The sequence below is a fragment of the Astyanax mexicanus genome, chromosome 2 (genome assembly GCF_023375975.1).
Source record: "Astyanax mexicanus isolate ESR-SI-001 chromosome 2, AstMex3_surface, whole genome shotgun sequence".
Taxonomy (NCBI): domain Eukaryota; kingdom Metazoa; phylum Chordata; class Actinopteri; order Characiformes; family Acestrorhamphidae; genus Astyanax; species Astyanax mexicanus.
This window is the reverse complement of record NC_064409.1, coordinates 68,512,463-68,540,235: the sequence shown is the minus strand read 5'-3', so window position 1 is coordinate 68,540,235 and position 27,773 is coordinate 68,512,463. Positions and strand designations below refer to the sequence as shown.

The following is a 27,773-nucleotide window of genomic DNA, read 5'->3' as shown; positions in this document are numbered from 1 at the left end:
AATAATGCAAAGAAAACAAGTTCATATTCATAAAGTTTTAAGAGTTCAGAAATCAATATTGGGTGGAATAACCTTGGTTGGTTTTTAATCACACTTTTCATGCATCTTGGCATGTTCTCCTCCACCAGTCTTATACACTGCTTTTGGATAAGTTTATGCCACTCCTGGTGCAAAAATTCAAGTAGTTCAGTTTGGTTTGATGGCTTGTGATCATCCAGCTTCCTCTTGATTATATTCCAGATGTTTTCAATTTGGTACAATCAAAGAAACTCATCATTTTTAACGGGTCTCATTTTTTTCCACAGCTGTGTATGATTTACATCTTTCCTGTTCTTTCCCTTTGAATCGCCCCTTTGCTTAAGCCTTAGAACCCTACAGATGCATTTTCCATCCAAAATCGCACCTTGTGTTCTCAGCTTAATTAATCAAGAATCCCGTCACACACAAACATAATCCATATATGTTTAGAAAGGGCAAAACTTACTCTTTCTATAGGGGCATCCCAGTGTGGTAAAGCTAAATCTACAAGAAACCCATTAAGAAAAAAACACCTAAAAAAGTGAGATCTCCTTTCTCAACCAATATTATTTACCTTTAGTGCTTTAAACATATTTATATGATGTTTCAAACCAAATAATATCAGTAAATAAAGACTCAAAAGTGTCCACAGAAAAAGTGTGAAACTTCCTGCTTTACTCAAACTAAAGCTAGGTATGGTGTGCGCACTACTTTATATAGTATTTATTTTACTTGCACATTTTTACTAAGTAGTTATTTTGCACTAAACATTTTTATTTATTTAGCTTAAGAAGTTCACATTTTTGTATATAGTTTTCTTTGTGTGTCCTGATCAAAATACTGAAAGGCATAGGCTGCTCTGAGTGTCAGGTGGTTTTTAATAATCTACATGTATCCTAGAGGTGTGATTATCAAGAAAAATAAATCCTCCTGATGCTCTCCATGTATTTTGTCAAAGTAATAATTAATAAGCCATGTAATGAACTATCATCTATATTTTTATGCTTTTAACACATAAACACTCAAATCTAACCATTTTTGAAAAGATATTTTAGGTGTGAATATATTTAAAGTCTATATATTCAAAAATAAGTAAAAGAAATGGCACTTGGTAAATTTCTCACCAGAACATGATCAGTTCCAGGAAAATATAGCAATTCTGCTTCCTTTTACATTTTAAATGATTATATTTTTGAGCAGCCGTATGGCTTCTGGAGTAAAAGAGTTCAGGGCATGTGACTGCCTGATATAATTACTGTGTTATAAGACCTTAAAGAGGAACTGACAAAATGGAGAAAAAAACACACCAAAACAGCCTCAGGTTCAAAGGGTTAATAAAGATGTCCTGCCAGATCATGAAAATATATAAAAAATATATTTAGCCAACTAAAACAGTGTTAGGCTGAATAAAAGTGGTTAGAAGTTAGGAGCTGTAAATGGTGGAGTGACAGCAGTAAAGGAAATTTTAGGGATTCCTGTAATAAATTCCAGCTGGCTGCTGCAGTGTTATTTGAATCCGGGTTCGGTGGGCTCGGTGGGCTCGGCTGGCGGGCAGGCTGGTGGGAGGGGTAGGCCGCGGCGGGCTCTCGCTGTGGCTTGAATAGGGAAAAGACGAGCGCTCAGTATTCCTCTCAGGTCTTTCAGCTGCACCTGCCTCTCTCCACTTCCTCTCATTAACTCTCTCTCACAAGTGGCTCGGCCAAACAGTGCCGCCATCCTCACACTCCTCCGCACACGGCCCTCACTTTACACAAGTGCAGAGGAGCTACTCTGTGTGGCTGAGCTATGTTTGGACAGGGCTCGGCTAAAACACAGAGACAATAATCAGGATGAATCATTGTTGGTAATGTAGGAAAAGGCCGCGCCACACGCACGGCAGGGATGGGGGGTGCGGGGGGGTGAGTGTGAGAGTGACAGTGAGGAGGAGGAGGAGGGTAGGGAGGGTATTTTTTTGTAGAGAAGTGGTTCACTGAGAGCATTTATATGAACACTAATAATACGGTCATTATCTGACTAAGCAGTTAGCAGATTATTTTCAGCACACAGGAAGAAAGCAGCGCTTGATTTGAGTGCGCACATCATTTGCATATGAAGAAAATATATTACATCAACACAACTTGTCTTTTAAACTTACTTTTGAGGATGATTTCGTTGACGTAATATATTTTATTCATGTGGAAATGATGTATGCAGCACTGAGTCAAGCAAAACTCAACACATTACCTTTTCCACTGTATACATATATATGCTCTAATGTAGTGTAAGATTAAGACCCATTATCAATAAAACATTGCCTTTAATACACAATGTTTTCTCTATAAGTTTAAATAAAGAAAAAATACAATTATTATTTTCATATAAAAATATATTTAGTGCTTTAAAATAAGGCTCCTTTATATAGGGTTTAAAATGGTTTATAAAGGAGTTTATTATTGGTTATTAATTAGGTTATGAACCATTAATAAGCAGATACAACACCAAATAATGATTCCACATTCATCTATACTGTTAAACCTCAGATCTTACTAGATGCTTATCTTACTCACTGTCTTTTCCATCAGTCAGCATTAACATTTCTTTTAATAACTTTATTCATTTAACTATAATAAAAAATGTTTGTATTAAATGTTAAAAAGTCAATGTCACTGTTGTTCTTTCTATTTATGTGTTTATTAATGTTTTTTACAACTTTATAACCATTAATAAACTCTTAATAAACATTATTATTTATAAACCCATTAAAATGGAGCCTTATTTTAAAGTGGAAAAATTACTCCCTGTTATTTTATACAATTTAACAGACAGATAGGACACACAGCGTTTAAGAACTCCAGCAGCACAGCTGTATCTGATCCACTTGTACCAGATGCACAACAAACACTAACTCCTCATACACCACCACCATGACAGTAGGACAGCAGTACTTGCACTAGCTGTTTTTTGGTGGTCTCTCCTGTGGCTCCTGACCATTGTAGAACAGGGTGAAAGAAGAAGAATAATAAAGTATGCAGAGAAACAGATACAGGACTACAAAAAGTGCTCCTTTATGATCAGTATAGCTGATAAAATGGACAATATGTAACTGTTGGTTTGCTGTTTTTGTTACGCTACTTTTTACTACTACCAGATAAGGTCAGTTTCTTCATTTTCAGTATTGTTTTTAAGAACATCCTCACTAAGACATGAGATGAAGGAAACAAGGAAAAGTAGAGGAAAGACATACAGTATCTGCTCGACATCACAGAGCTTTCCTCACACACTGCCCACAATACATCACTGACAGCTGTCTTGTCTCTGGACCTGACATGCTATTGTACAGCGCCAGAGTAAAAAGAGGGGAAAAACAGAGAGAATGACAGATCCGAGAGAGCGGTAGACACAAAGAGAGAGGCCAGGAGAAAGACAGAGAGAGAGAAAAAAAAGAGAAAAAGAAAGAAGCCTCCCTGTAGAATACATATAACTCATCATGCTACATTGATAAATGCATACATTGACTCTGCTACAGAGATTAATGGCAAGGAATATTTCCATGCATGAAACCACAGAGAATTTTTTTCCTTCACTGCTCAAACAAAACTCAGGACAATAGAACAGATGGGGATGTTTTAACTCTTAGAAGCTAAAAAATGATTCTTATTGTTCATTGTGATGCAACTATATTGTCCATATTTTTATTCTTTAATTTTTTACATTTTATTCTTAGTTTTGCTACATAACTCATAACTCATTTTCTAGTACATTGTTCGAGGTTTTAACACTGTTTTAACTCCAGATTGTTTGGTCTGATTGTGCAATTCAGACTTGTATACATATTTTTAATCAGATTTGTGGCTTTTAAATAAAGTATGGTAAAACCCGAAATTGCACGCCCATCTATTGTACTTCTGCTATAGACCAATACATACCATTTCTGATATACTATACTAACTCAAGACTGCCAACAAGGACCCCAAGAAATTCAATGCTGTTTGAGCCACATTCGTTTTTTTCTCATTTTATTTTTATCCCTCATTATTGCAATTTACTTCCATTAATTTCTGCTCCCATAAAATCCCTTTTCTCTGACAGCCACCAAACTGCATATTCACCTTCAGTAAATGTGCCCAAGGTCAAATCTTCAGCCATACTGACCCACACACACCTGTTTATCATTTTTTCATCCCATTATTTTCTGCACATGCCCAAACCATAGAGTTTCTGTGTTCTGACAGCCTCCAAACTGCATGTCAGTTTTGACTGCAGGTTTTCTAACACTTTAATATTTATCTGTTTAACAATTGTAACATTCTGCATTTCCTTCAGAACATTCACGTTACTAGAATTTTTAGAGATTGTATTTTTAGTAGTAAATGATAAAATGATCAGAATGTGTAATCAGATATTAAGAAAAACACACTGAGCTAAAGCAGTCGGTACTACACTTCACAACACTAACTCCACCCCTGAGGTTGTGTACCCCAGCTAGTAAGCGGGCCGGTTCAGCTGAAACCTTAGCTGCTACACAGCATAAAGGTCTGGCATGTCTGAAAAAAGCTCAATAACCAAAGAAGCAATAAAACATAAGCAAATATTGTTAGTGAGTTTGAAAGATTCTCTGCCTCTCCTACCAGCGGCACCCGCCCAGTCTTTACTGACCTCGCATGACAGCTGTGAGGGTATGTCATACCTGAGATCTAGATCAGACTGCAACAAGATAAAACAGTAGGATACTCAAATATAGATGTATATGTTATCTGCTAAACTTAGCTAAACTAAGCAATATATTACTAGGTCCTGTAAAGTAGTAACTCCAACCCTAGGGTGTGTATTTTTGAAGCAGTGTTTTTTTATTTTCTGGTAAAACAGGCTTGGCTTAGGCCAACGCAGCTAGCGGTGCATAAAGCTAGGTTAGCTAACTATGAATAAAGTTCACATGAGCCAGTTTATAATGTGCAAACAATAAAAACACCCCTAACGTATTCATTAGCTGATTAACTTACAGGGTATGATTCAATGTTGCTTTCCGTGGTAGATGTTACTGAACTCGTTTGCACTGGATTGTGTGAAGATTTAACCTCCTCAACTCTGCAACCAAAGTGAGCTTTGTGTCCAGGGAGAGGTGGGCGGGTCAGACAACTCTGTGTTTTTTTTTTTTTTATTGGACTGCTGTATTTCCTACAGAATGGTCCTTTAAGCAAACTATAACTAAGCAAAAGTCATTTATGTGATTTACTGTCTGTATGAACAGCTTTGAGTCTCTACTTTTCAACTTTTTTTTTCCCCAGTGTCAAAAACATTGCTAAAATGTGAAGGCTGTGTACACCTTCATCAGAATTTCACAACTTGTTTCAATGAGCTGCAGCGAGTACGAATGAGATATAATTAATACTGAATTACTCCACACATTCCTCATCTAATGTGATAATTGCAACTTCTGAGTGTGAGAAATAGTAATCTGAGAAATGTCAGGTCCTTGCATTTGCTGTTGGTTGAATGAAGAGGGGATAATTTTGAAAATTGCAGACAACACCATATCACCAAAAGTATACATTCGCCTGCCTTTGCACACATATAACCTTGAATGGCACTCCATTCTGGAATATTTAAGGGTTTACTATAATATTTCAACTCTTTAGCTGATGTTTCAAGTTATAACTCTTCTGAGAAGGCTTTCTACAAGGTTTAGGAGTGTGTTTATGGGAATTTCTGACCATTCTTCCAGAAGCACATCTGTGAGGACATACGTAAATTCTGAGAAACAACCTTCTGATTCTCTCCCTTTGTTTCAATGATCAAATAATAAGTATATTAACTCTGAAATAATGATTTAAGCAGCATTTGTACGTAAGAAGAGCTTGTGCTTCTCTTATTTGCATCCAAATGTTGTTGTCCTCTTTTCTTCAAAGGGTGGTCAGAAGGACAATATTAGAAACCAGCCATACAATACTGACTTCTGTTTTTTTTTCCCCTCCGACGAAGATTTAAAAAATACATAATTCCTTTGGGTTGGGCCAAATCAACTGTCCTCACAGTCATACTTTGAACAGGCTTCCCAAAGGAATAATGTATTTTCTTATCTTTGTCTGAAAGTTATTTGGTGTGCGAGCAGCATAAATTATTATTAACTTTAACAGCATTATTGTTTAAGCTTCTGTAGAATCCAGCAGTTATATTTACATCAGAAATGTGCATATAAACTCCTGTAAGTAACCTTTCTTTACAGCTGCTTGGGGCTCGCTTTTGCTCAACATTTGTAGAAGCACTTAACGTTAAACAAAGACCACCATCATCACAGGCTTTGCGGAGTGAATTCAAAAATGAGAGAAAAAAAAAAATCCTCCCCCCAACCAAGCTGTTCATTAAACAAATATGATGTTACAGTGTCCACACTTGAGATTTTAATGCAAGCAGTATTTTGCCAAGGCTGTCCTGACATAATTATCAAAGCAATTTGGCCGTTATTGGAACAGGCAGATTTTTCACTCCACTGCATTTCTGAGTGGCTGAGGAGAAACACAAATGTAGCACGGCTGGAGCTGCCTCACAGCTAAACCACGCTGAAGGTCTTTGCTTTATTCCACAAAAATCTGGACAGAATTTTGGATTTATAATAACGAAGAGAGTCAAATTAAAGTTAAGTGTAGTGCAGATTTAGCATCACTGATAATGTAAAGGTTAGTAAATGTGAGTATATATATATTTTTTTCACAATAGTCTAACAATACAGTTTGTTTATGAAATAAGCAAAAAATAAAAATCTGTGCACCATATGAAAAATTTTGTCTACTTTTAACCATTTTAAACATATTAAAATGTGATCTTCATTGCAAACATATTGAGAGATGGAGGTAATATACTGTATAAATAACTTAACACATACAAAACCAAATAAATTCTTTTAAAAATCATTTGTAAAATGTAATTAATGGAAATCTAGCTTCTTTCTGAGGTAATTATTACTAATGTGAATGCTCAAAGAATGAGAATAAGGTGTATCACACCAGCTGCAGATGATTATAACATGGCGCAGAAAGGGTACATCAATTAACAGTAGTTACTTCAGTTTCTCATTTCATCATTTTTTCATTCATTTTAAACAGTCTAGTTTGTGTCTCTAGTATGAATGAATGCCGTGTGAGCCGTTTTTTGTGAAAAAAAGTGCTCAGGTGTTTCTATTTAGCCCTTCTAATAAGCTTTAGATCACTGAAGAAAGACTAAGTCTAAATCAGACTTGGAGATTCTGTGCTTGGGCAGTTTCTCCACATCAAAGCCCTAGAGTCCACGCTACATCATTAAATCTGACACGAACGGCACCCGCTTTCACCGGTGCTCTGTCTAGTTGTGCTACCTTGTCAAACCGTGCTTCCCTAGTGTATATTTAAGGTCTCAGTAAAACACGAAATCAACCGGAGATCCAATTTAAACCTATATTTACTTTCACAAGATAGTTAACATTAACTAACTGCTCCTCCTTAAATAACGAGACGTCTCTGTTGTAGCCCAGGTTCAGCTCTGAGTTGAGGTGGGCGAGGCCATGAAGTCACTGGTTGATGTAGACACACGTCTTTCTGATCGACTCGTATTTCTAAAGATTTTCTTTTACTAGCTACTGCAGACAGTGAAGGCTGAGAAACAGTTTTATATGCAGCATGCATATACAACTCTAACAGACCTATAGTATTACACAAAGAACAAGAAAAAGTGGATTTAAGTTGAAGAAGACTAAACTAATTATTAGTTGACACTAGTTAAAACATTAATAAACTGAAATACATGTAATGCTTGAGTTTTAAAGTGTGTAAAAACTGTGTGTAAAAATTATGATTATGATTAATAATGTCTTCCCAAATGTCAATTAAAAACTAGGTGAGACATTCTCCTGTAAGTTACTGTTAACTAATGTACTCTTATTCTAAAGTATAACCAATACATCAAACACATTACATTTGTGTAGAAGAAGGAATGTCATGTTTTAGAAGTCCTGGTCTTTGTCTATGTGTTTTCTAAAAAAAAGGGTTAGTATTTCCCTGATATTAAAAAGCCTGTATTTAAAAATGTCAAGGCATGTCAAAACGACCTCAAATAGGCTGACAGGCCTCAGACACCAGAGGGTTAACAGAAATATAAGGTGATTTCATTCCGCAGGCATGTCATCACTGATAATAGTAACGTAAATGCTTTTAGGCTTCACTGATTATCTGAAGAGATCACGTAAAACTCACTGAGACAGATGTTGTCGGTGAAATAATCCAGAAACTCTGCGCACTGCTCTCTCTGATTGCCACTCGTTGAGCACGAGCACCACGGAGAAACGTTGGATGTGGAGTTATCTACGTAGTTTGGCGTGATGGGGCTACCTGCAGAAATAAAGCACATGTTTAGATTAAAATATGCATACTGGGTATTAACTCGGACACATTACTGTTAAAATGGATTTTGGATGTAGTGAAACATGATAAAGAGTACATATTTTCATTAAACAGCCCACCTCCACTCTCCTTCAGCATTCTAAAATCCTACTCTTTTAGCTCTTTCACAACAGGTTTACAATGCTAGCAATAAGGGCATAGTGTTGCCCATGCAAAAAAAAATCACTATTTTACTTCCTATTTTTTCCATATATATTTTTTTTTTCTCCCAAATTTACAAGTCCAATCACCCACTCACTTATTAGAACTCCCCCTATCACTAGTGATGCCCCAACACCAGGCACATGCCTCCTTCGATACTTGTAAAGTCAGACTCCACCTCTTTTCAAGCTTCTGCTGATGCAGAAATGCTAAATAGCTTCACAGTGCACTCGGAGGAAAGCGCAGCGACTTGATTTCGATACATCAGCTCACAGACGCAGCCTTGTGCTGATCAACATCACCCTTTGGAGTGATGAGGGAAGAGAGTGCCATCTACCCACCCAGAGACAGCAAGGCCAATTCTGCTCTCTCAGGGCTCTGGTAGCTGATGGCAAGCTACATGAACAGGATTCGAACTAGCGATCTCCTGATCATAGTTGCAATGCTGGCACCTGCTGGCCCTAGTTCGCTATTTTTACACCATTAAAAACCTCAAAGGAGCTCCACACTTTTTTCTACTTAATCGTAGAATTCTGAGGAATTCTGAGGTCTCTGACATTTAAAACGAGGCACTGAGAACTTTAAAACATCCCAAGTCCATTTTACACCAGATTTCTCCTTTAATGTTCTTTTATGTCAATGCAGTTGACTTGCTTACATCATTTTAACACTTAATATGCTTACAATATATTATATATTAATTCATTAAGTACAGTATTTAACTAAGAGCAAGACTAATGACCTTCGCTGAGGTCTGGGTTGCACACAAAAAATATTGTATTAGTTGGATGCAAAAGGCAAAATGTCATCAACACTGATAAATAGACGGACATGCCAAAAGTCATGGGATAGCAGTAGTAACTTGATTGTAAAGTGTTACCTAATTGGACAGCTTGGGAGGTCCAATAGTGGGAGTCAGGTGGATGAGACAAGATAACACCTCACAACTTATACAGGTGTGGGCATACACAATTCAACCCCTAAAGGGTAACAATACAAGATAAGATCCTATAAAAAAAAGGTCGGGTCATGTAAAGAAATCCTTAAAAAAATATTTAAGGTGAAATCTGAAAGTCTACAGTTTAATCACATCTTAATTGCACTGTCCAAATATTTAGTATGTACCTGTCTGTCTGTTAAGACAGGGGTGTCTTGCTCTTCACAGCTTAGTAACAGACTCCAATTCATCAGCTAATTACCAGCTCTTTATGTGGTGACTCAGGAGTGTTTGAACAGGGGGAAGATAAATTATGCAGCGTGGCGGACCCTCGGGACTGCAGGTGAGGACCACTGCTTTAACAGTGTCTTCTGCAGACTTTGTAAGATGTGTGATAATATAAACTCATCACTATATCCTGGATCTTCTTGCAGGTGCATTTAAGGTTACATGCAGTTCTGCAAGTAGAGTGTGCGGCATATAGTCTGTGTTTTTTATACTTAAATTAAAGCCTTATGATATAGAATATATACAGCTCTGGAAAAAACAAGAGACCACTTAAAAATGATGAGTTTCTTTGATTTTACCAAATTGAAACCTCTGGAATATAATCAAGAGGAAGATGGAAGCCATCAAACCAAACTGAACTGCTTGGATTTTTGCACCAGGAGTAAAGGCGTAAAGTTATCCAAAAGCAGTGTGTAAGGCTGGTGGAGGAGAACATGCCAGGATGCATGAAAAATGTGATTAAAAACCAGGGTTATTCCACCAAATATCAATTTCTGAACTCTTAAAACTTTATGAATATAAACTTGTTTTCTTTGCATTATTTGAGGTCTGAAAGCTCTGCCCCTTTTTTGTTATTTCAGCCATTTCTGGAAATAAATGCTCCAAATTTTTATTTGGAATTTGGGAGAAATGTTGTCTGTAGTTTATAGAATAAAACAACAATATACTTAAACATATACATATAAATAGCAAAAATAGAGAAACTGATTTTTTCCAGAGCTGTATATATTATGCCTATTTATTATGTTTTTAATAAATACATCATCATGTGAACCTGGCAGTTGTTCTTTAAGTTGTGTTAGAACTTGATGCTCCATAATGGCTTATTAAAGCTTATTAAATCATAATAAATCTTTTATTACTGACTTTGACTGAAAGTTAGGAAGATGTTTACTTTCTCCTGTAAAGTTACCAATTACGAGATACAAGGTTTTTGTATGACACTGCTGAAATGTTAAACTGTTCCCAAACACTGTGTGCGCACCCAGTGTGAAATTAACATAGCAGACCGTCAATTAGACACACAAACATACACACACACACACACACTCATGTGATAAAGCATGTTCTTCTGTCAGCATACTTGACATGACACACATGCATGCACACACACACACACACACACACACACACATACACACGCACACACACATAGACAACACACACACACAAGCAATTAACACCTTTTTCATGTGCAGTGCAGTGTTGCATCTCTCTCCTGATGGAGTGGTGACACATTGAAGTGCTGTGTCTTGAAAGTTTAGGGGTAGACTAATAAAACTGTGTGTGTGTGTGTGTGAAATGCATAGCTCTGTCCTGATGTCTGTTTTAGTGGCTACAGAGAAGTGGTTCTGTTTTCAGAGACGGTTATAAAACGGAGCACATTTCAACCCAATCGCCATCAAAGGTATTTCACACACACAAACACACTGCACTGAGGAGACCCTTTTCACAGCAGCCTGAAAAAGATTCTCTCCATCTCTGCCTCATCTCCAACTCTCTCTCTATATATCTTTTTCACACACACACACACACACACACACACACACACACAAAACACACCTCCCTCATTCTTGCTGTAGCTGCTGATTGTCCTTCTGTCTTTTTTCCTTTTCTCTCAGCTCAGTGTTTTTTTGTCTGTTTCAAAAGACTGTTCTTCACTTTGACATCACACACTCTGCTCTGCCTCTTCTCTCACTCCATCTCTCTCTATTACTCTCTCATTCACCTTCTCTCTCCTTCTCTCTCTCTCTCTCTCTCTCTCTCTTGGCTATCTTGTCTGCTTTTCAACACTTTTTGACTCCTCTTATCCCTCTCTCTTTCTCTCTTTTTATTGTTCTGTTATGTTTCTCTCTGTTTTTCTCTCCACATCTGTTTCCTTTTTCACTCATGTTAAATCTTCCTTTAATTTCTCTTGTACTTTCTTTTCCTTCTCTGCTTGTTTCTTTCTTCTTATACATCTCACTCTCCCTCTTTCTCTCTACCAACTTCTCTCCTTTTTCTTTGTTTTACATCTCCCTCCCTCTAAACTTTTTCTTTCTACTTTTTTTCTTTCTCTCTATCTTTTCTCTTTGCAATGTTTTGTGAAATCTCTCAATCTGCTCAATCTGAGTGGTCTGCTTTACACCACTCTTGGATTCCCCTTGTCCCTCTCTTTTTCTATTTTCTGTTACGTTTCTATCTGATGTCTCATTTCTGATTCCTCTTTCTCTCTTCTTTCTGTTTCTTTTTCTCGTTTTTTCTCTCCACATCTACTAATTTTTCCTGCTCTTTACGTATTAAATCAACTGCTTTATCTTTCCTTTCCTTTGCTTTATTTTGTACTGTTGTACTGTTTTTTAATCTTAGTCTCTCCTTGTCTCTTTCTACATATTATTGTTCCTCTCCCTCTTTCTCTCTGCCAATCTCTACTTTTAATTTCCTTTACATCTGCCTTCCTCTCAGCTTTTTTTTCTTTCTTTCTGTCTTTCTTTCTTTCTTTCTTTCTTTCTTTCTTTCTCTCTCTCTCTCTCTCTCTCTCTCTCGCTCTCTCTCTCTCTCTCTCTCTCTCTCTCTCTCTCTCTCTCTCTCTCTCTCTCTCTCTCTCTCTCTCTCTCTCTCTCTGTACGTACCTATCAGTCCGGTGTAGGCCACTAGACAGGCTGCGTAGTTGCCCTGCTTGCAGCCGCTGGCGGACTGGGCCTCAGGCTGGCAGTCATGCTGAAATTGGGCCAGGCGGGACCTGCAGGATAAAGCACAGCACACAGTCCTGAGTCCTGATCAATAACACACTGAGCGCTAATGACAGAGGCAGTCACAACAGCCCATAATACACAACACAACCACAGAACAGTGATCACCACTGACACCGGAGAAACGCTGATGCGTCCAGACGCTGTCTGTGATTCATCGAGAACACAGTATCCTCTACACCCCCCCAAAACACACACACACATACTTACAGTTCTGTGAAAAGCGTTTAATCCATTACATCTGTAAACTCAGTCATGACCAACACACTGTCAGTATTGATTTTTGTAGTAATGGAGTAACCAAGCGATTATCCTGATGATTAATCAAGTTCAACAGCAGCAGCAACAACAACAGCAAACCCTGCATGAACCCTGAAAGATGATTTATTAATATATACAACCCCAAATCCCCAAAAATTACCACAAAAGTTGGGGTAAAAAACAAAAACATTTTTTTTACATGTATTTACATGTTTTGTCTGGAAAAATTGTATTGTATTCGTTAATATACATCCATTACTTTATTTCAGGCCTTCAGCACATTAAAAAAAAAGTTGGTGCAGTAAAGAATTTAGCACTTTGCAATGTTGCCATTCCTCCTCACAACACTTATATTATAATATTGTTTTGTGTTCAGCAGTAGTGAGTTATCTACTGTCCAATTGTACTAAAAGTCAAAGTAAGTATAAGAAACACATTTGTTTTTATTTAAAAAAAACATTTTCTTTACTGTTCAACCTTTTTCTGATTTGAGGTTTTAGATATTTTGGTGAAAAAGGCATGTAAATAGGCGTGTCCAGTCCATCATGCTGTTTTTTTTAGCTCTAGGAGGAAGCAGTGGAAGAATTTAAAAGGATCATTACTGCATTTCCATCATTCAAATTTAAGCTTCATCAAAAAGACCATTATAATCAATAGTTTTAATCATGTAATCAGGTTTAACAGCCCTTAATAACTTTCACATTTCCCACAGTTTCAGTCTCTGTGAAATCCATTGAACTACTGGATGTGATAAACTTTGCTGATAGACATCTACACCCCCACCCCCCTCTGCCCCCTCCACTCCTTTAATCCTGCACTTGGTGACCCACCGCGCTGCACAGTCTCAAGTATTCCTTGTGGCGACACACCTGATCCAGCAGCTCATCAGCTGATTATCCAGCCCTTCATGAGCACAGAGTACTCAAACAGCACAGCGCTGCAGATCACCTGCAGCGAGATCAGAAACACAGCTTCACAACACTGCAGCACCTCCGTCAACTAACACAACCATGCAGGATTACTCTGCTCTTAATAAACTCATTTCATATTTACTCTCTCACTCTCCTCTCACTCTTTTCCCTAACTTATACTCACTCTCACTCTCCTCCCACTTTATCCATTCTTTCCACTTAGTTACATTCTCTCACTCTTTTTCCCTTAGTTACACTCCCTCACTCGTTTTCCTTAGTAACAATCTCTCACTCTTATCCACTAATTTCCCTTAGTTACACTCTCTCACTCTTTTTCCCTTAGTTACACTCCCTCACTCTTTTTTCCTTAGTTACACTCTCTCACTCTTATCCACTAATTTCCCTTAGTTACACTCTCTCACTCTTTTTCTCTTAGTTACACTCTCTCACACATTTCCCTTAGTTACACTCTCTCACTCTTTTTCCCTTAGTTACACTCTCTCACACATTTCCCTTAGTTACACTCTCTCACTCTTTTTCCCTTAGTTACACTCTCTCACTCTTTTTCTCTTAGTTACACTCTCTCACACATTTCCCTTAGTTACACTCTCTCACTCTTTTTCCCTTAGTTACACTCTCTCACTCTTTTTCTCTTAGTTACACTCTCTCACACATTTCCCTTAGTTACACTCTCTCACTCTTTTTCCCTTAGTTACACTCTCTCACTCTTTTTCTCTTAGTTACACTCTCTCACACATTTCCCTTAGTTACACTCTCTCACTCTTTTTCCCTTAGTTACACTCCCTCACTCTTTTTCTCTTAGTTACACTCTCTCACACATTTCCCTTAGTTACACTCTCTCACTCTTATCCACTAATTTCCCTTAGTTACACTCTCTCACCCTTTTTTCCTCAGTTACACTCGCTCACTCTTTTTCAATTAGTTACACTCTCTCACACATTTCCCTTAGTTACACTCTCTCACTCTTTGTCCCTTAGTTACACTCCCTCACTCTTTTTCTCTTAGTTACACTCTCTCACACATTTCCCTTAGTTACACTCTCTCACTCTTTTTCTCTTAGTTACACTCTCTCACACATTTCCCTTAGTTACACTCTCTCACTCTTTTTCCCTTAGTTACACTCTCTCACTCTTATCCACTAATTTCCCTTAGTTACACTCTCTCACTCTTTTTCCCTTAGTTACACTCCCTCACTCTTTTTCTCTTAGTTACACTCTCTCACACATTTCCCTTAGTTACACTCTCTCACTCTTATCCACTAATTTCCCTTAGTTACACTCTCTCACCCTTTTTTCCTCAGTTACACTCGCTCACTCTTTTTCAATTAGTTACACTCTCTCACACATTTCCCTTAGTTACACTCTCTCACTCTTTGTCCCTTAGTTACACTCCCTCACTCTTTTTCTCTTAGTTACACTCTCTCACACATTTCCCTTAGTTACACTCTCTCACTCTTTTTCTCTTAGTTACACTCTCTCACACATTTCCCTTAGTTACACTCTCTCACTCTTATCCACTAATTTCCCTTAGTTACACTCTCTCACTCTTTTTCTCTTAGTTACACTCTCTCACACATTTCCCTTAGTTACACTCTCTCACTCTTATCCACTAATTTCCCTTAGTTACACTCTCTCACCCTTTTTTCCTCAGTTACACTCGCTCACTCTTTTTCAATTAGTTACACTCTCTCACACTTTTTTCCTTAGTTACACTCTCTCACTCTTATCCACCAATTTCCCTTAGTTACACTCTCTCACTCTTATCAACTAATTTCCCTTAGTTACACTCTCTCACTCTTATCAACTAATTTCCCTTAGTTACACTCTCTCACTCTTTGTCCCTTAGTTACACTCCCTCACTCTTTTTCTCTTAGTTACACTCTCTCACACATTTCCCTTAGTTACACTCTCTCACTCTTTTTCCCTTAGTTACACTCTCTCACTCTTATCCACTAATTTCCCTTAGTTACACTCTCTCACCCTTTTTTCCTCAGTAACACTCGCTCACTCTTTTTCAATTAGTTACACTCTCTCACACTTTTTTCCTTAGTTACACTCTCTCACTCTTATCCACCAATTTCCCTTAGTTACAGTCTCTCACTCTTTTTCCCTTAGTTACACTCTCTCACTCTTATCCACTAATTTCCCTTAGTCACACTCTCACTCTTTTCCCATAGTTACACTCTCTTACTTATATCCCTTAGTATTACGCTCTCACTATTTTCCTGTAGTTAAACTCTCTCACTATTTTTAGGTAATAGTTATTAGTCTATATGTATAATTTTGACCCTGTTATGATTTCAGAAAAAAAAAAAAAATATATATATATATATATTTTTTTTTCTGAAATCATATATATATATATATATATATATATATATATATATATATATATATATATAATAAATTAATTGAAAATTTAATATGACATTAATGTAATATTTCGGCCACAACTGTATAAATTAAGTCATAAATGTTGTTTTTTTATTGGTCCTCCGATATTTCTCATTTTTTCTCTTAATATTTCTCTTTAAAAAGCACTGCAATAAAAGTGTTCCCATTCAAGCAACCTCGTTTCTGTCCAGCACCAATTATCCATAACACTGAGACTCCCTCAGCGTTCCTATTGTAATTATCAGTAAGACCACTGTAATGGTTCAGCCTTACGCACTGCTATTAATTATCCCAGGGATCACAGTCACTAGCCCGGCTCATGAGCAGTGCAGTCTGACCACTGATGGATGCATGTGAATCTCTTAATGAATAGTGAGATAAACATATCAATAATCAATAAATAACATATAATCATATGATTATCAGTTTCATTTACAGATTCTCCAGCCCACACATTCTTCAGCACACACATTATTACAAATATAGAAGAATTAAATATATCAATCAGTCATGCAGGTGCTGACACATCTGGTTGAATCCCTCACATTACAGTGATTATTGGTGGTAAAAGCTCACTTTTGTTTCAGTTTATGCCCCTGCTGTGTTTGACTCTGAGTTTTTTATTGTCCTATTTAAAGAAAATTAGATTTTCCGTTACTCATTGGCGCTGGTATGAATATGCCGTTCCTAATAATCTGCTATATCACTCCAACGCAAATTACTTTTATTTACAAATGAAATCCACCTCCGCTCTGAACAAATTAATCTCTATGATTTTACCCTGATTGATATCTGGCGCGATATCTCCCAGAGAATATACTTATTTTTTTTGCTAGACTTAAATCATTCTCTAGAATTGATGTTCTTCTGATGTGCTCCTCCTTGCTCTGATGTACTCTCCTCTCTCATTGTCGGAATAATCATCCTATTATTGCTAAGATAACATTTATATATATTCATATATAATATATATATTAAAGATAACATTCATATATATATATATATATATATGAAGCTGAATGTGACAATTGTAGCAAGGAGGAGGACATCAGAAGAACATCAATTCTAGAGAATGATTTGTGTCTAGCAGAAAAATAAATATATTATTATTATCAGATTAATCACAACAATATTCTGTGGTTACCTGCAATTATTTGTACTTCTTCTTAAGACACAAGTTTTCTATAGTGGCCATTTAAGTGTAAATAAAAGAATCATTGTAAGTGTAAGACCCTTAAAAATGTACTGTTTATTTTTATCTATTTATTTTCATTGTCTTTCATGTTAGGTGTAATTGAACTCAATTTCCCATAAACTTTTCCCAGACTTGTTTTCGCACCATTTATCTGTTTTCTGTTCAGCGCAACCAATTGGATGAGTGTGAGGCATGATTGCTAGGTTTCTAGCCAATCAGTGTCAAGATGGGGCGGGCCTAAGAGTCAGTCGTGTCCTGCCTGTAGCGCGTGACTGAGAGACAGAGGGAGAGTCTGGAGAGTTTGTGTGTGTTTCTATGGAGCTGTTTTCTTGGCATTTCAAGTTTGGAGAGTTAATATACTTTATATTGGTGCAAACGGCAGTATTTCATCCAGAGAATGAACAGTTTAAGTGGCAGCTTAGCCACTGCTGTGAGTTTGTGAGAGCAGGAGACAGTGACCTGTGAGTGCTGGTCCAGCCGAGCTCCTGTCTGTATCAACTCCGCTCAACTCATCAGTCAGACACAAGCACATCCTGAACTCTGTACCCAACGTAAACTGTGCTGTTTCCTCATTGGAAGTCCCGCGACTGTTTCAGGCAGATTATGTCAGAAGTTGGGGTGAAACTTGGTGGTGAAATTAACTGTGTTAAACAAAATAACACATTACTAAATCCAAATTAATCATATGCATTAACGCTTAAACATTGACAGTCAAAACGCAAAAAATATATCTGCTTTTTGTTCCTCATGTATGTGGGGGAAAATCAACATTTATTCCATGTATTCCTGATTTACTTCATGTATTCATAATCAATTATACTGATTATTCCTGTTAATCATTCAATATTCATCCTGTTAATCATTCAATCAGTATTTTATCATTGAGTGTTATGTGAACTTATATTCTCTGATAAGGCCATTCATTCAGACTTAAGGGCAAAGATTATAAAAGCAGGGGTCTGCCTGGAGACTAGCGGGTCATAGCAAATGGTGTTTTCTGATTTATGAATTATTCTCTCCTAAAGAGATGGAAATCAAGTTTGCCTGGAAACTGTTTTGTCAGAGTAAAATAGAGCTTTCTGATTTATGAATTATTCTTGACTTTTGCTTATTCGTGCGTTTTCTGTTCCCCTTTTTAAGAGAACAAGACGTCCAGTGTTTTTTCAGCATCTTTTCTCTTGTTAGGTCCCAATCTTTTATTCCATATATGGTAGTGACCTGTTCCAAAACAGATCACGAGGGGATTGCCTCATGTATGCAGGGGGGGACTGTATAAAAATGCCCAGTCGACACAGAAAGGGGCTTTTTCCGATCTTTGACTACTCTCATTCTTCATCCATTGCTTTTGCTTTATTTTTCCTTTTTGCAACTTCAAAATAAAAACCTTCTCTTTTTGGCATCCCGGCTCGTTGACTGTCTTTGTCGATTTCCACGACATGTATTAACAGATTTGAATTATGGTTCTGTTCAAAATGACAATTTTCTATAGTGAACGATTAAAGGTTTCATTAGAAGCAATATAATACCTCTTTTGGTTTCACTTAAATAAAACAAAATTGTCTACAATTAATCGCCTTGAACACAAAATATCTACCCTGTCTGATTCTTTACAACATAATATTTAAATAAAATGGGCTAAAAATGAGCTTCATTCAATGCTTAAACAACCCACTGAATTTTAATTCATATAACTAGACAGTATTACTATTTTCACAGTTGCCAACTAAGCCATTTACTTGCCCTTAAACTATGCAGCAGTAAAAGTTTTTCAGATTCTACCCCATATTCTACAATAGGGGTCGGCAATAGGTGGCCCGTGGGGTTGTTTGAACTATAATGAATGATAATGAAAAAATAAATAAATAAAATGCTTCTCGGGTGAGCTTTTGTTCGCATGCCTCCCTTGTCTCTCTGTCGCGCTTGATGTGACTTTAGTTTGCACCCGTTCTTGGGCTCCCTATCTCCTTATAAGGGAGCCTTTTTCCCAGCCATGTCCCAATTCACTAACCGGGGCACTGATAGTGTATTGGACAGCGACCCTGATGACACGGGTTCGATCCCTTGTGCATTGTATTTATTTAATTTTTTTTCCTTTCTTTTTGGGTTTACCTGCTTTGAGGTCAACTGTTCTGCAATTGGGTTCAACAACCCTCTGGGCTGAAGAGCTACTAGTCTATAGCACTTCATCCCATTACACTTCATTTTCCAAAACTGATTTTTTATTTTTTTTGTGGCCCGTCACGTAATGGCTTGGAAAATATCTGGCCCGAGGCCAAACTTAATTGCCGACCCCTGATCTACAGTCTCCACAGGTGAATGTTGTATTGCAACAGTTTTATAAAGAACTATAACACTCTCAACCCTGCCCATTTCATGATGACCACACATTATTTCTTAGAGATTTAAATCTGCCTTCTTTGTCTACAGAGGAAGCAGACACCCTAGGCCAACCACTTACACTGGTTGAGTTAAAAACTGCATTATGAGCCATGAATAAAAAAAAAAAAATCTAAACTCTGGTCTTTGATGGAATTCCTCCAGAATTTTACCTAACCTTTCTTTTCCCCTATAATGGGTCCATTCCTTTTAGAAATGTTTAATAAGTCAATTGACTTTTGTAGAAAGGATTACAGACTTTCTCTTTCTGGGGTTTTATGCCAAGGAGGACCTAACCTGGGGTTTGAACATTACAAAACTTAAAAAAAGGGGCACAGCAGAGACTCTACTTCCTGAGGACTCTCAGGAAAAATAACATCGACAAGAAACTGCTGGTGTCCTTTTACCGTTCCACCACAGAGAGTGTCCTCACTCGTGGGCTTTGTGTTTGGTTCTCCAGCTGCAATGCAGCTCACAGAAAATAACTGCAGATGATTGTGAAGTTTGTAGAAAATAATCTTTGGGTGTTCTCTTTCCACCCTGGAGGACTAACACAGTTCTTGTTCCCTTTAGAAAGCTCAAAAAATGTTATGGACAAATCTCAACCTGGACACCATGTTTTTGAGTTGTTACCATAAGGTAGACAGTACAGAACTATGAAAACTAAAACAAATCGACTCAAAAATATATATTTTTTACCCCACAGCAGTATGCGCAGCATGGGACTGTGCAATGTTTCATTATTTCACTATTTGCACTTTATAATATTTTATTGTTCAATAGGTCAGTCTCACAATTTCTCTGTTTTTCTTTCTTTCATCTGGTTTGTTTGCATGTTACTGTTATTTTTTTATGTAAACCTTTTTATTTGCTATTTTATTTTTTGTAAACTCTATATTTATTTTATTTTAATTAGAGTTTTCTCATTTTATTGTTTATGACATTGGACAGGATTGCACCTAAATCTCTTTATACTTGGTATAATGACAAATTAAGATAGGGATGCAAACAAAACTATAATTTTCCTGCTTCTGAAACCTAAAATATTAGATGGTCGACTGGAGGCTTCTGAGGCTGTATTTTAGCGATCTGTATTAATCAATAAACTTCTTTATGAGGCAGTTGTGCTCTGACCTGTTTTGGTATCTTAACAGTGCTGCGCTTTGCCCATCTCAGCAGAGGATACTGACCTGTGTGATCACACTAATGTTAGGTCGTACTTCTGACACCCGGACACCATGTGCCATTCTCTCACTCAATGCAGAGAAAGCATTTGATTGTTTGGATTGGAATTTTTATGGTCTGTATTTAATTAAATTTCACTTTTTCTCCTCCAATTCAGTTAGTTTTAATTAGTTTTTTAGAGTAGAGTTGCTTGTTTTAGTAGTTTTTATTTTATATAGTTTTTTTTTTATTTTATATATTTACTTTTCATTTTTACTAATTCTAGTATTAGTTTTATTTATGTTTTTTATTCTTTATTCTCTTTATTGTTGATGTAAAAGCTGGATTGGCACTCAGCAGCAAGTTTATTTGTTTGTGGAACAAGCAGGGGTCTACATGCAAATGGCTAAGATAAGATTTGGCGGCTGACTGTTGTCGCACATGTATTTCCCACCACTAAGAAATAAACATGCCAGAAATGTACCTAAACACACCTCACTTCCAGACCACCACGCCCATCAGTGTAGATATATTTTGCTTTTTGTTAACAAAGTCCCTCAAACTATCCCTCACTTATTGGCTATCCTGGATACATTAGCAAGTTTTTACTCCCTTTGAATGAACCTCCCATTACCAATCCCTACGGTGGAACATTTTAAATATCTTGGCATAGAAATTCACTCATCTCTCAACTAGGCCATTGAAAAGTTAAAATAAACTTTTTAACTTCAACCATATATTGGGACAGGTTAGCAATGATCTAAAAAAATGGAAAAAGATGACAGACACATTACAAACACGCATTTCTGCAGTTAAAATTAATATTCTTCCCAGACTTAACTTCATTGCCTGAATGATCCCTTTATCCCCCTCTAACTATTTCCTGGAAGAAACCTGATTCTGCTGTTTTATTTTATACTTGGAAAGGTAAATGACCCAGATATAAATATTTTAACCCCCAGCATTGCAAAACTGATGGTGGCCTTTCAGTTCTGATTTTTAAATTATAATACTACTTTTTTTGTCCTTCAAGCTTTAACGGTAAATATATAGACTTATACAGACTTAGTCTAAATAATTTAAAATCCTAAGCAATTTATTTTAGAAATATGAGACACAAAAAGCCACAGTATTCTGATAATAACCCTGCTATATTCCTCCACACGACATCAGTTTGTTTAAGTCCAATAAAAGCCAAAGAGAAAAAGTTGAGGGGAAAAGTTATGTCGTATGCTATACTGAAGTGTTCCTTCTACTTTCTCCAGCGGCCTTTCAGAAACCAAGGTCTCACTTGTTCATTCAGTGGAGCTCAAGCAAGGTAATGCACTGTTCTTCTTAACCGCCTACATAGCACATGCTCATCGTCAGGGGTTAATCCAAGCCTGGCGTGATTTATGTAAAAGGCAAGTAAAGTTAAGTTCCTATACGATAAACTGACACAGACATAAATATTCTAATGTATTATGCTGTAATATAATGTTTAAATATTCTATATGCATTAATAACTGGTTTATTCATATACATGACCTCATTCCAATGCGTTCCACATGCTTTCTAGTATCTTGCAAAGCTTTTTATAACATCTTTGTACATGTCTACCCACAGTAGGTTTATTGCAAGTAATTAGATTTTTTCACTGAATGGCTAGTCTTGTAAGTCAGACAGTTAATATGCTAGAAAACATTTAGTAGTAGTAGTAGTGTTTAATAGCGGTGATATAAGTACAGCATTATGGAGCTATGGCAATTAATTCAGCATTCACTAGTAATATTGCTCATTAATTCACTACTAATTAGCAGTAACACCAGTCTAGTCAGCACTCAATTCAGTCCAAAAATTAAGCATTTAGTTGAAGTGTTGCCCTTTGATTCAGAATTAAAAAGCATTGATGTCAATCAACTCAGTAGCAGTAATGCAAATACATTCAGCACCCAGTAGCCGTAATACCAATGAGTTCAGTGTTTAGTAGCAGTAATGCCAATTAATTCAGCACTCAGTAGCCATAATACCAATTAATTCAGCACTCCATAGCAGTAATACCAATTAATTCAACACTCAGTAGCAGTAATGCCAATTAATTCAGCACTCTGTAGCAGTAATGCCAATTCATTCAGCACTCAATAGGTGTAATGCCAATGAATTCAGCATTCAGTAGCAGTAATGCCAATTCATTTAGCACTCAGTAGGTGTAATGCCAATGAATTCAGCACTCAGTAGCAGTAATACCAATTAATTCAACATTCAGTAGCAGTAATGCCCATTAATTCAGCACTCAGTAGCAGAAATGTCAATTAATTCATAACATTGTAGCAGTAATGTCAAACAATTTACCATTTAGTTTCAGTAATACAGAGGTTCTACCTTTCCTGGAATTTAAGTGAATATCCTGCATTTTTATAGTGGCTCCCTGATTCCTGCTAGTTATAAACAATATCCCAAAAATCTTAATTTCGAGAGTCTCACATCCAATTATGAGTGAAGAACTATTACTTTACTCTCTAATTTAGTGGGAATTTAGGATATTTGCAGTTGTAGATCCCTACAATATAAATTTAAATATCTATAATGACTAGTCTTGAGGGCTCTATTGATCTGTATAAATCTAATGATCCTATGTTACATTTAGATTTATAGATTTTCTACAAGTAAAAGTTGTATCACAGAGATCTTGAATTTAAAAGTAAAAACAGTTATGGATAATTTTGCTAATAAAAGGAAAAACTGCACAGTGAATTTCTGTAACCCCTGTTGACTGTGTGTGCAGTGCAGCAGATTGACCTGCAGATGTAGTCCGCGTGGCAGACCCTCATAACCGTCAGGCAGCTGGGCTTCTCTGGCCCCTCGTAGGAGCAGCTGGGGACGATGGTCTGCCGGCGTCTCTCGGAGCAGGCCATGTCGCTGCAGGGGCAGAAGAGGAGCTCGTGGGTGTGCTCGGCCGGGACGCGGTCAAAGAAGCGCCGCAGGGCCTTGTTGCAGCGGGAGCGGTTGCACAGGCCGGACTTGCCGGCCGGTTTGATGCACGCCGACACATACTCTGTGCGCAGCTTCTGGCACACGTCATCCACGTTGCAGGCCTTGGCGGCGTCCAGGCAACGGTTGACCGTGGACATACCGAGCTCAGACTCTGCAGACAGGAATAGACGAGAGAGAGAGAGGACCGTAATGAGAAATCCACAGTAATCAGATGCAGAAATGAAATTATGATGAGCTCGCGGTGACCTTTCGAGCTGACATCACGCTCTGTTGACACGAACGCAGGGACGAATTTGGGTCAGGCTTTTACGTCTTGGCTACAATCTGGAAGAAAAATCTGAGGAAAGGACATTGGATTGGAAAGATCTCCACATCTCCAGCAAAGCTGAATAAGGTGAAGGTCTGTGAAACCCGAGGGAAATGAAAATAATCATCAAATCAATCATCCTCTCTTTATTCCATCTCATTCACTCTCTTTTTTTTTCTCTCTCTCTCTCATGCTCTTTCTCTCTTTCATTACATGCTCTTTCATACAAATAGATTTTTGGGCCAAAAATGCAGCCAAAGCCTATCTACATTATCCCAGGAAGCCGCATTGTTGGTGCTCGCAGAGCTGTGGAAAATAAAAAAACATGTGCCCTCAAGCAGATCTCGAATCAACAAATAGCTTTCACAGGCAACCTGAATAAAAGGGGGATAATTTAAAGAGATAACATGGTGAAAAGGAAATTGCAAAATAAAGTTAATACATATTTGGGGGCTGTTAAATTTCTCCCTTAAATGAAATGTTACAAGATATCCAGGGCACAAGAAGCTCTGACTGTGCTTAGGGAAATATGGGCTCTTTTATATTTTTTGCTGTATATGTGGAATAACATGGGGGAGGGACGGCGTCTTCGGCTGCCCTTCGGTTAAACTCAGCAGAGGAGAGGAGCAGAGACAGATAAATTCATCTGAACTGACCCTGAGGATCCAAAAATCTGACTCACATGGAAAGCCATTTTCTGTAAGAAACTCCCATAGGAATATGGTGAAATGTGTCCATAAACTTTTAACCCCAAAAAGTATTTCAGCATTAGCAACCACCAAGAAGGCTTCAGAAATAGCAATAACAGCAATACCAATACCAAACACCTTAGCAAAAGCACCTAACACATTAACACCCGACACCTGAGTAACCACTTAGCAACACCTTAGCAACCACCTAGCTAGACCTGTGCAACCATCACCTACCATAACACAGCAACACCTTAGAAACCAACTCCCATAGTATAACAGCACCATAGCCACCACCTAGCAACACTACAGTATATAACAATATCTCCCAGGATATACAGCTCTGGAAAAAAACAAGAGACCACCTAAAAATTTAATATAATCAAGAATAAGATGGATGATCACGAGCCATCAAACCAAACTGAACTGCTTGAATTTTTACACCAGGAGTGGCATAAAGTTATCCAAAAGCAGTGTGTAAGACTGGTGGAGGAAAACATCGCAAGATGCATGAAAACTGTGATTAAAACCAGGGTTATTCCACCAAATTTTAATTTCTGAACTTCAAACTTTATGAATATGAATTCGTTTTCTTTGCATTATTTACATCTTTTTTGTTGTTTTAGCAATTTCTAATTTTCTGCAAATAAATGCTCTAAATGACAATATTTTTATTTGGAATTTGGGAGAAGTGTTCATTCACAATGTTTATTTTACACAAACATAAAAACCTATAAATATCAAAATTAGAGAAACTGATTCAGAAACTGAAGTGGTCTCTTAACGTTTTCCAGAGCTGTATGTTATACGCAAATCATAATTGTGCAGTTTAACAGAATTGATCAAGCATCACTATGACAACATTGTCATGATGCAGTCGCCACTGCACTACCTACGTTATCCTGCATTTCTTGTAATAATTGTTCCACAGGCGAGTGGCTCTTACCTTTTAATTTCATGTTGCATTATGGGATAGCAGTGTCCAGCTCGTCTGTTCCAAAACCGAGTATGTTTTATGGATATTTCGGTATACTCAACTTTGACACATACTCAAAAACGAGTTAATATTAGTATTAGTAACCACCTAACAACACATTAATAACCAACAGCTTTGTCATAGGAACACCTGAGTAACCACTTAGCAACTCCTTAGCAACCAACTTTTAGGCTTTGTCCATACACTGATACTAAAGCTAGCGATGAGCTAGCTAACCATAGTGATAAGCTAGCTAACACCCTAATGTCACCGGGGACAGAACTAAAGCTAGCAATGAGCTAGCAAACCTTAGCGACAAGCTAGCTAACCTTAGTGATGAGCTAGTTAAAATATTAATGTTACCAGGGAGAGAACTAAAGCTAGCGATGAGCTAGCTAACCTTAGCAAAAAGCTAGCTAAACTTAGTGACAAACAAGCTAACCTTAGTGATGAGCAAGTTAAAATATCAATGTTAACAGGGAAAGTACTAGAGTTAGTGACGTGCTGGCTAACCTTAGAAAAAAGCTAGCTAACCTTAGAAAAAAGCTAGCTAACCTTAGTGATGAGCTAGTTAAATCTTAATGTTACCAGGGAGAGAACTAAAGCTAGCAATGAGCTAGCTAACCTTAGCAAAAAGCTAGCTAACCTTAGTGATGAGCTAGTTAAATATTAATGTTACCAGGGAGAGAACTAAAGCTAGCAATGAGCTAGCTAACCTTAGCAAAAAGCTAGCTAACCTTAGTGATGAGCTAGTTAAATATTAATGTTACCAGGGAGAGAACTAAAGCTAGCAATGAGCTAGCTAACCTTAGCAAAAAGCTAGCTAACCTTAGTGATGAGCTAGTTAAATATTAATGTTACCAGGGAGAGAACTAAAGCTAGCAATGAGCTAGCTAACCTTAGCAAAAAGCTAGCTAACCTTAGTGATGAGCTAGTTAAATATTAATGTTACCAGGGAGAGAACTAAAGCTAGCAATGAGCTAGCTAACCTTAGCAAAAAGCTAGCTAACCTTATGAGCTAGCCAAAATACTAATGTTACCAGGGAAAGTACTGAAGCTAGTGATGTATCGGCTAACCTTAGCTGCCAGCTAGCAAACTTTAGCGAGCTTTTTGAGGGCGAATTGTGCTCTTGACTCGACTCTAACGGTCTTGTCTACAACACTACTAGTAACAGTAGTAACTGTATATTATTGCAACACCATAGTAACCACATAGCAATACAATAACCAACAGCTTTATTGTAGGAACACCTTAGCAACCAACATCTATATGAATATGCAGAAACACTGCACAGCTGCAGTCAGACTCTTTTTAGTTAAAACTGCATGATTCTGTCACAAGTTCAGTTTAATTTGTGATTAGATATGGAAATAATTGGACAAAAATACAGACATTCATATCCAAATTAAGCAAGAGCATGTCTACCACAGAGAGAATTAATCAGATTATTTAGTAAAGCTCCTGAAAATGTGGTCTGGTGGGCAGATGTGGAACAGGACGTCAGTAGAACCGTCAAGAAGAGTCTAAACAGAGACAGTGAAGCAGAACCCCAGGCTATAAGGGATTCTACACTGAAGCATGTGTCTGCTCTCAGGTTGACCCCATACTGCCCATATCACATTCTAGCCACACACACGCTGAACTGAACAAAGTCTCCAACTCACAGCATCAGTCAGCTCCACACACAGACAGCCACACTTCGCCTACTAACAGGTCTGTGGTGATAGATCATATACCACACTGAGCACAAAATGTAGATACCAGGAAAAATCTCTCTGAAAAAAAAAAAGACATTAATGTTGGAAAAAATTAGGATGAATTGTACATTTGGCAACTAGAATTTCTTTGCCGAAATGTGGTCAAAAATGTATTAGTTTTTTTGGTATATTAACCCTTTCAGGCCCTGCATCCATTACAATGAAAAAAAAAACAAGAGACCACTTAAAATTAGTTTCTTTGATTTTACCAAATTAAAAACCTCT

General features: G+C 37.3%; 1 protein-coding gene across 1 annotated transcript in view; it reads right to left on the bottom strand.

Annotated features, from left to right (window-relative positions):
* Window positions 1-27,773, bottom strand: part of gfra4b (GDNF family receptor alpha 4b) — a 133,357-nt gene that overhangs the window by 6,262 nt on the left and 99,322 nt on the right. Inside the window, exons 4-6 of the mRNA XM_022668625.2 lie at window positions 23,624-23,969; window positions 12,405-12,514; window positions 8,220-8,354 (exon numbers count right to left, since the gene is read on the bottom strand). Coding sequence (XP_022524346.2) covers window positions 8,220-8,354; window positions 12,405-12,514; window positions 23,624-23,969 — 591 coding nt within the window. The remainder of the gene's footprint in view (window positions 1-8,219; window positions 8,355-12,404; window positions 12,515-23,623; window positions 23,970-27,773) is intronic.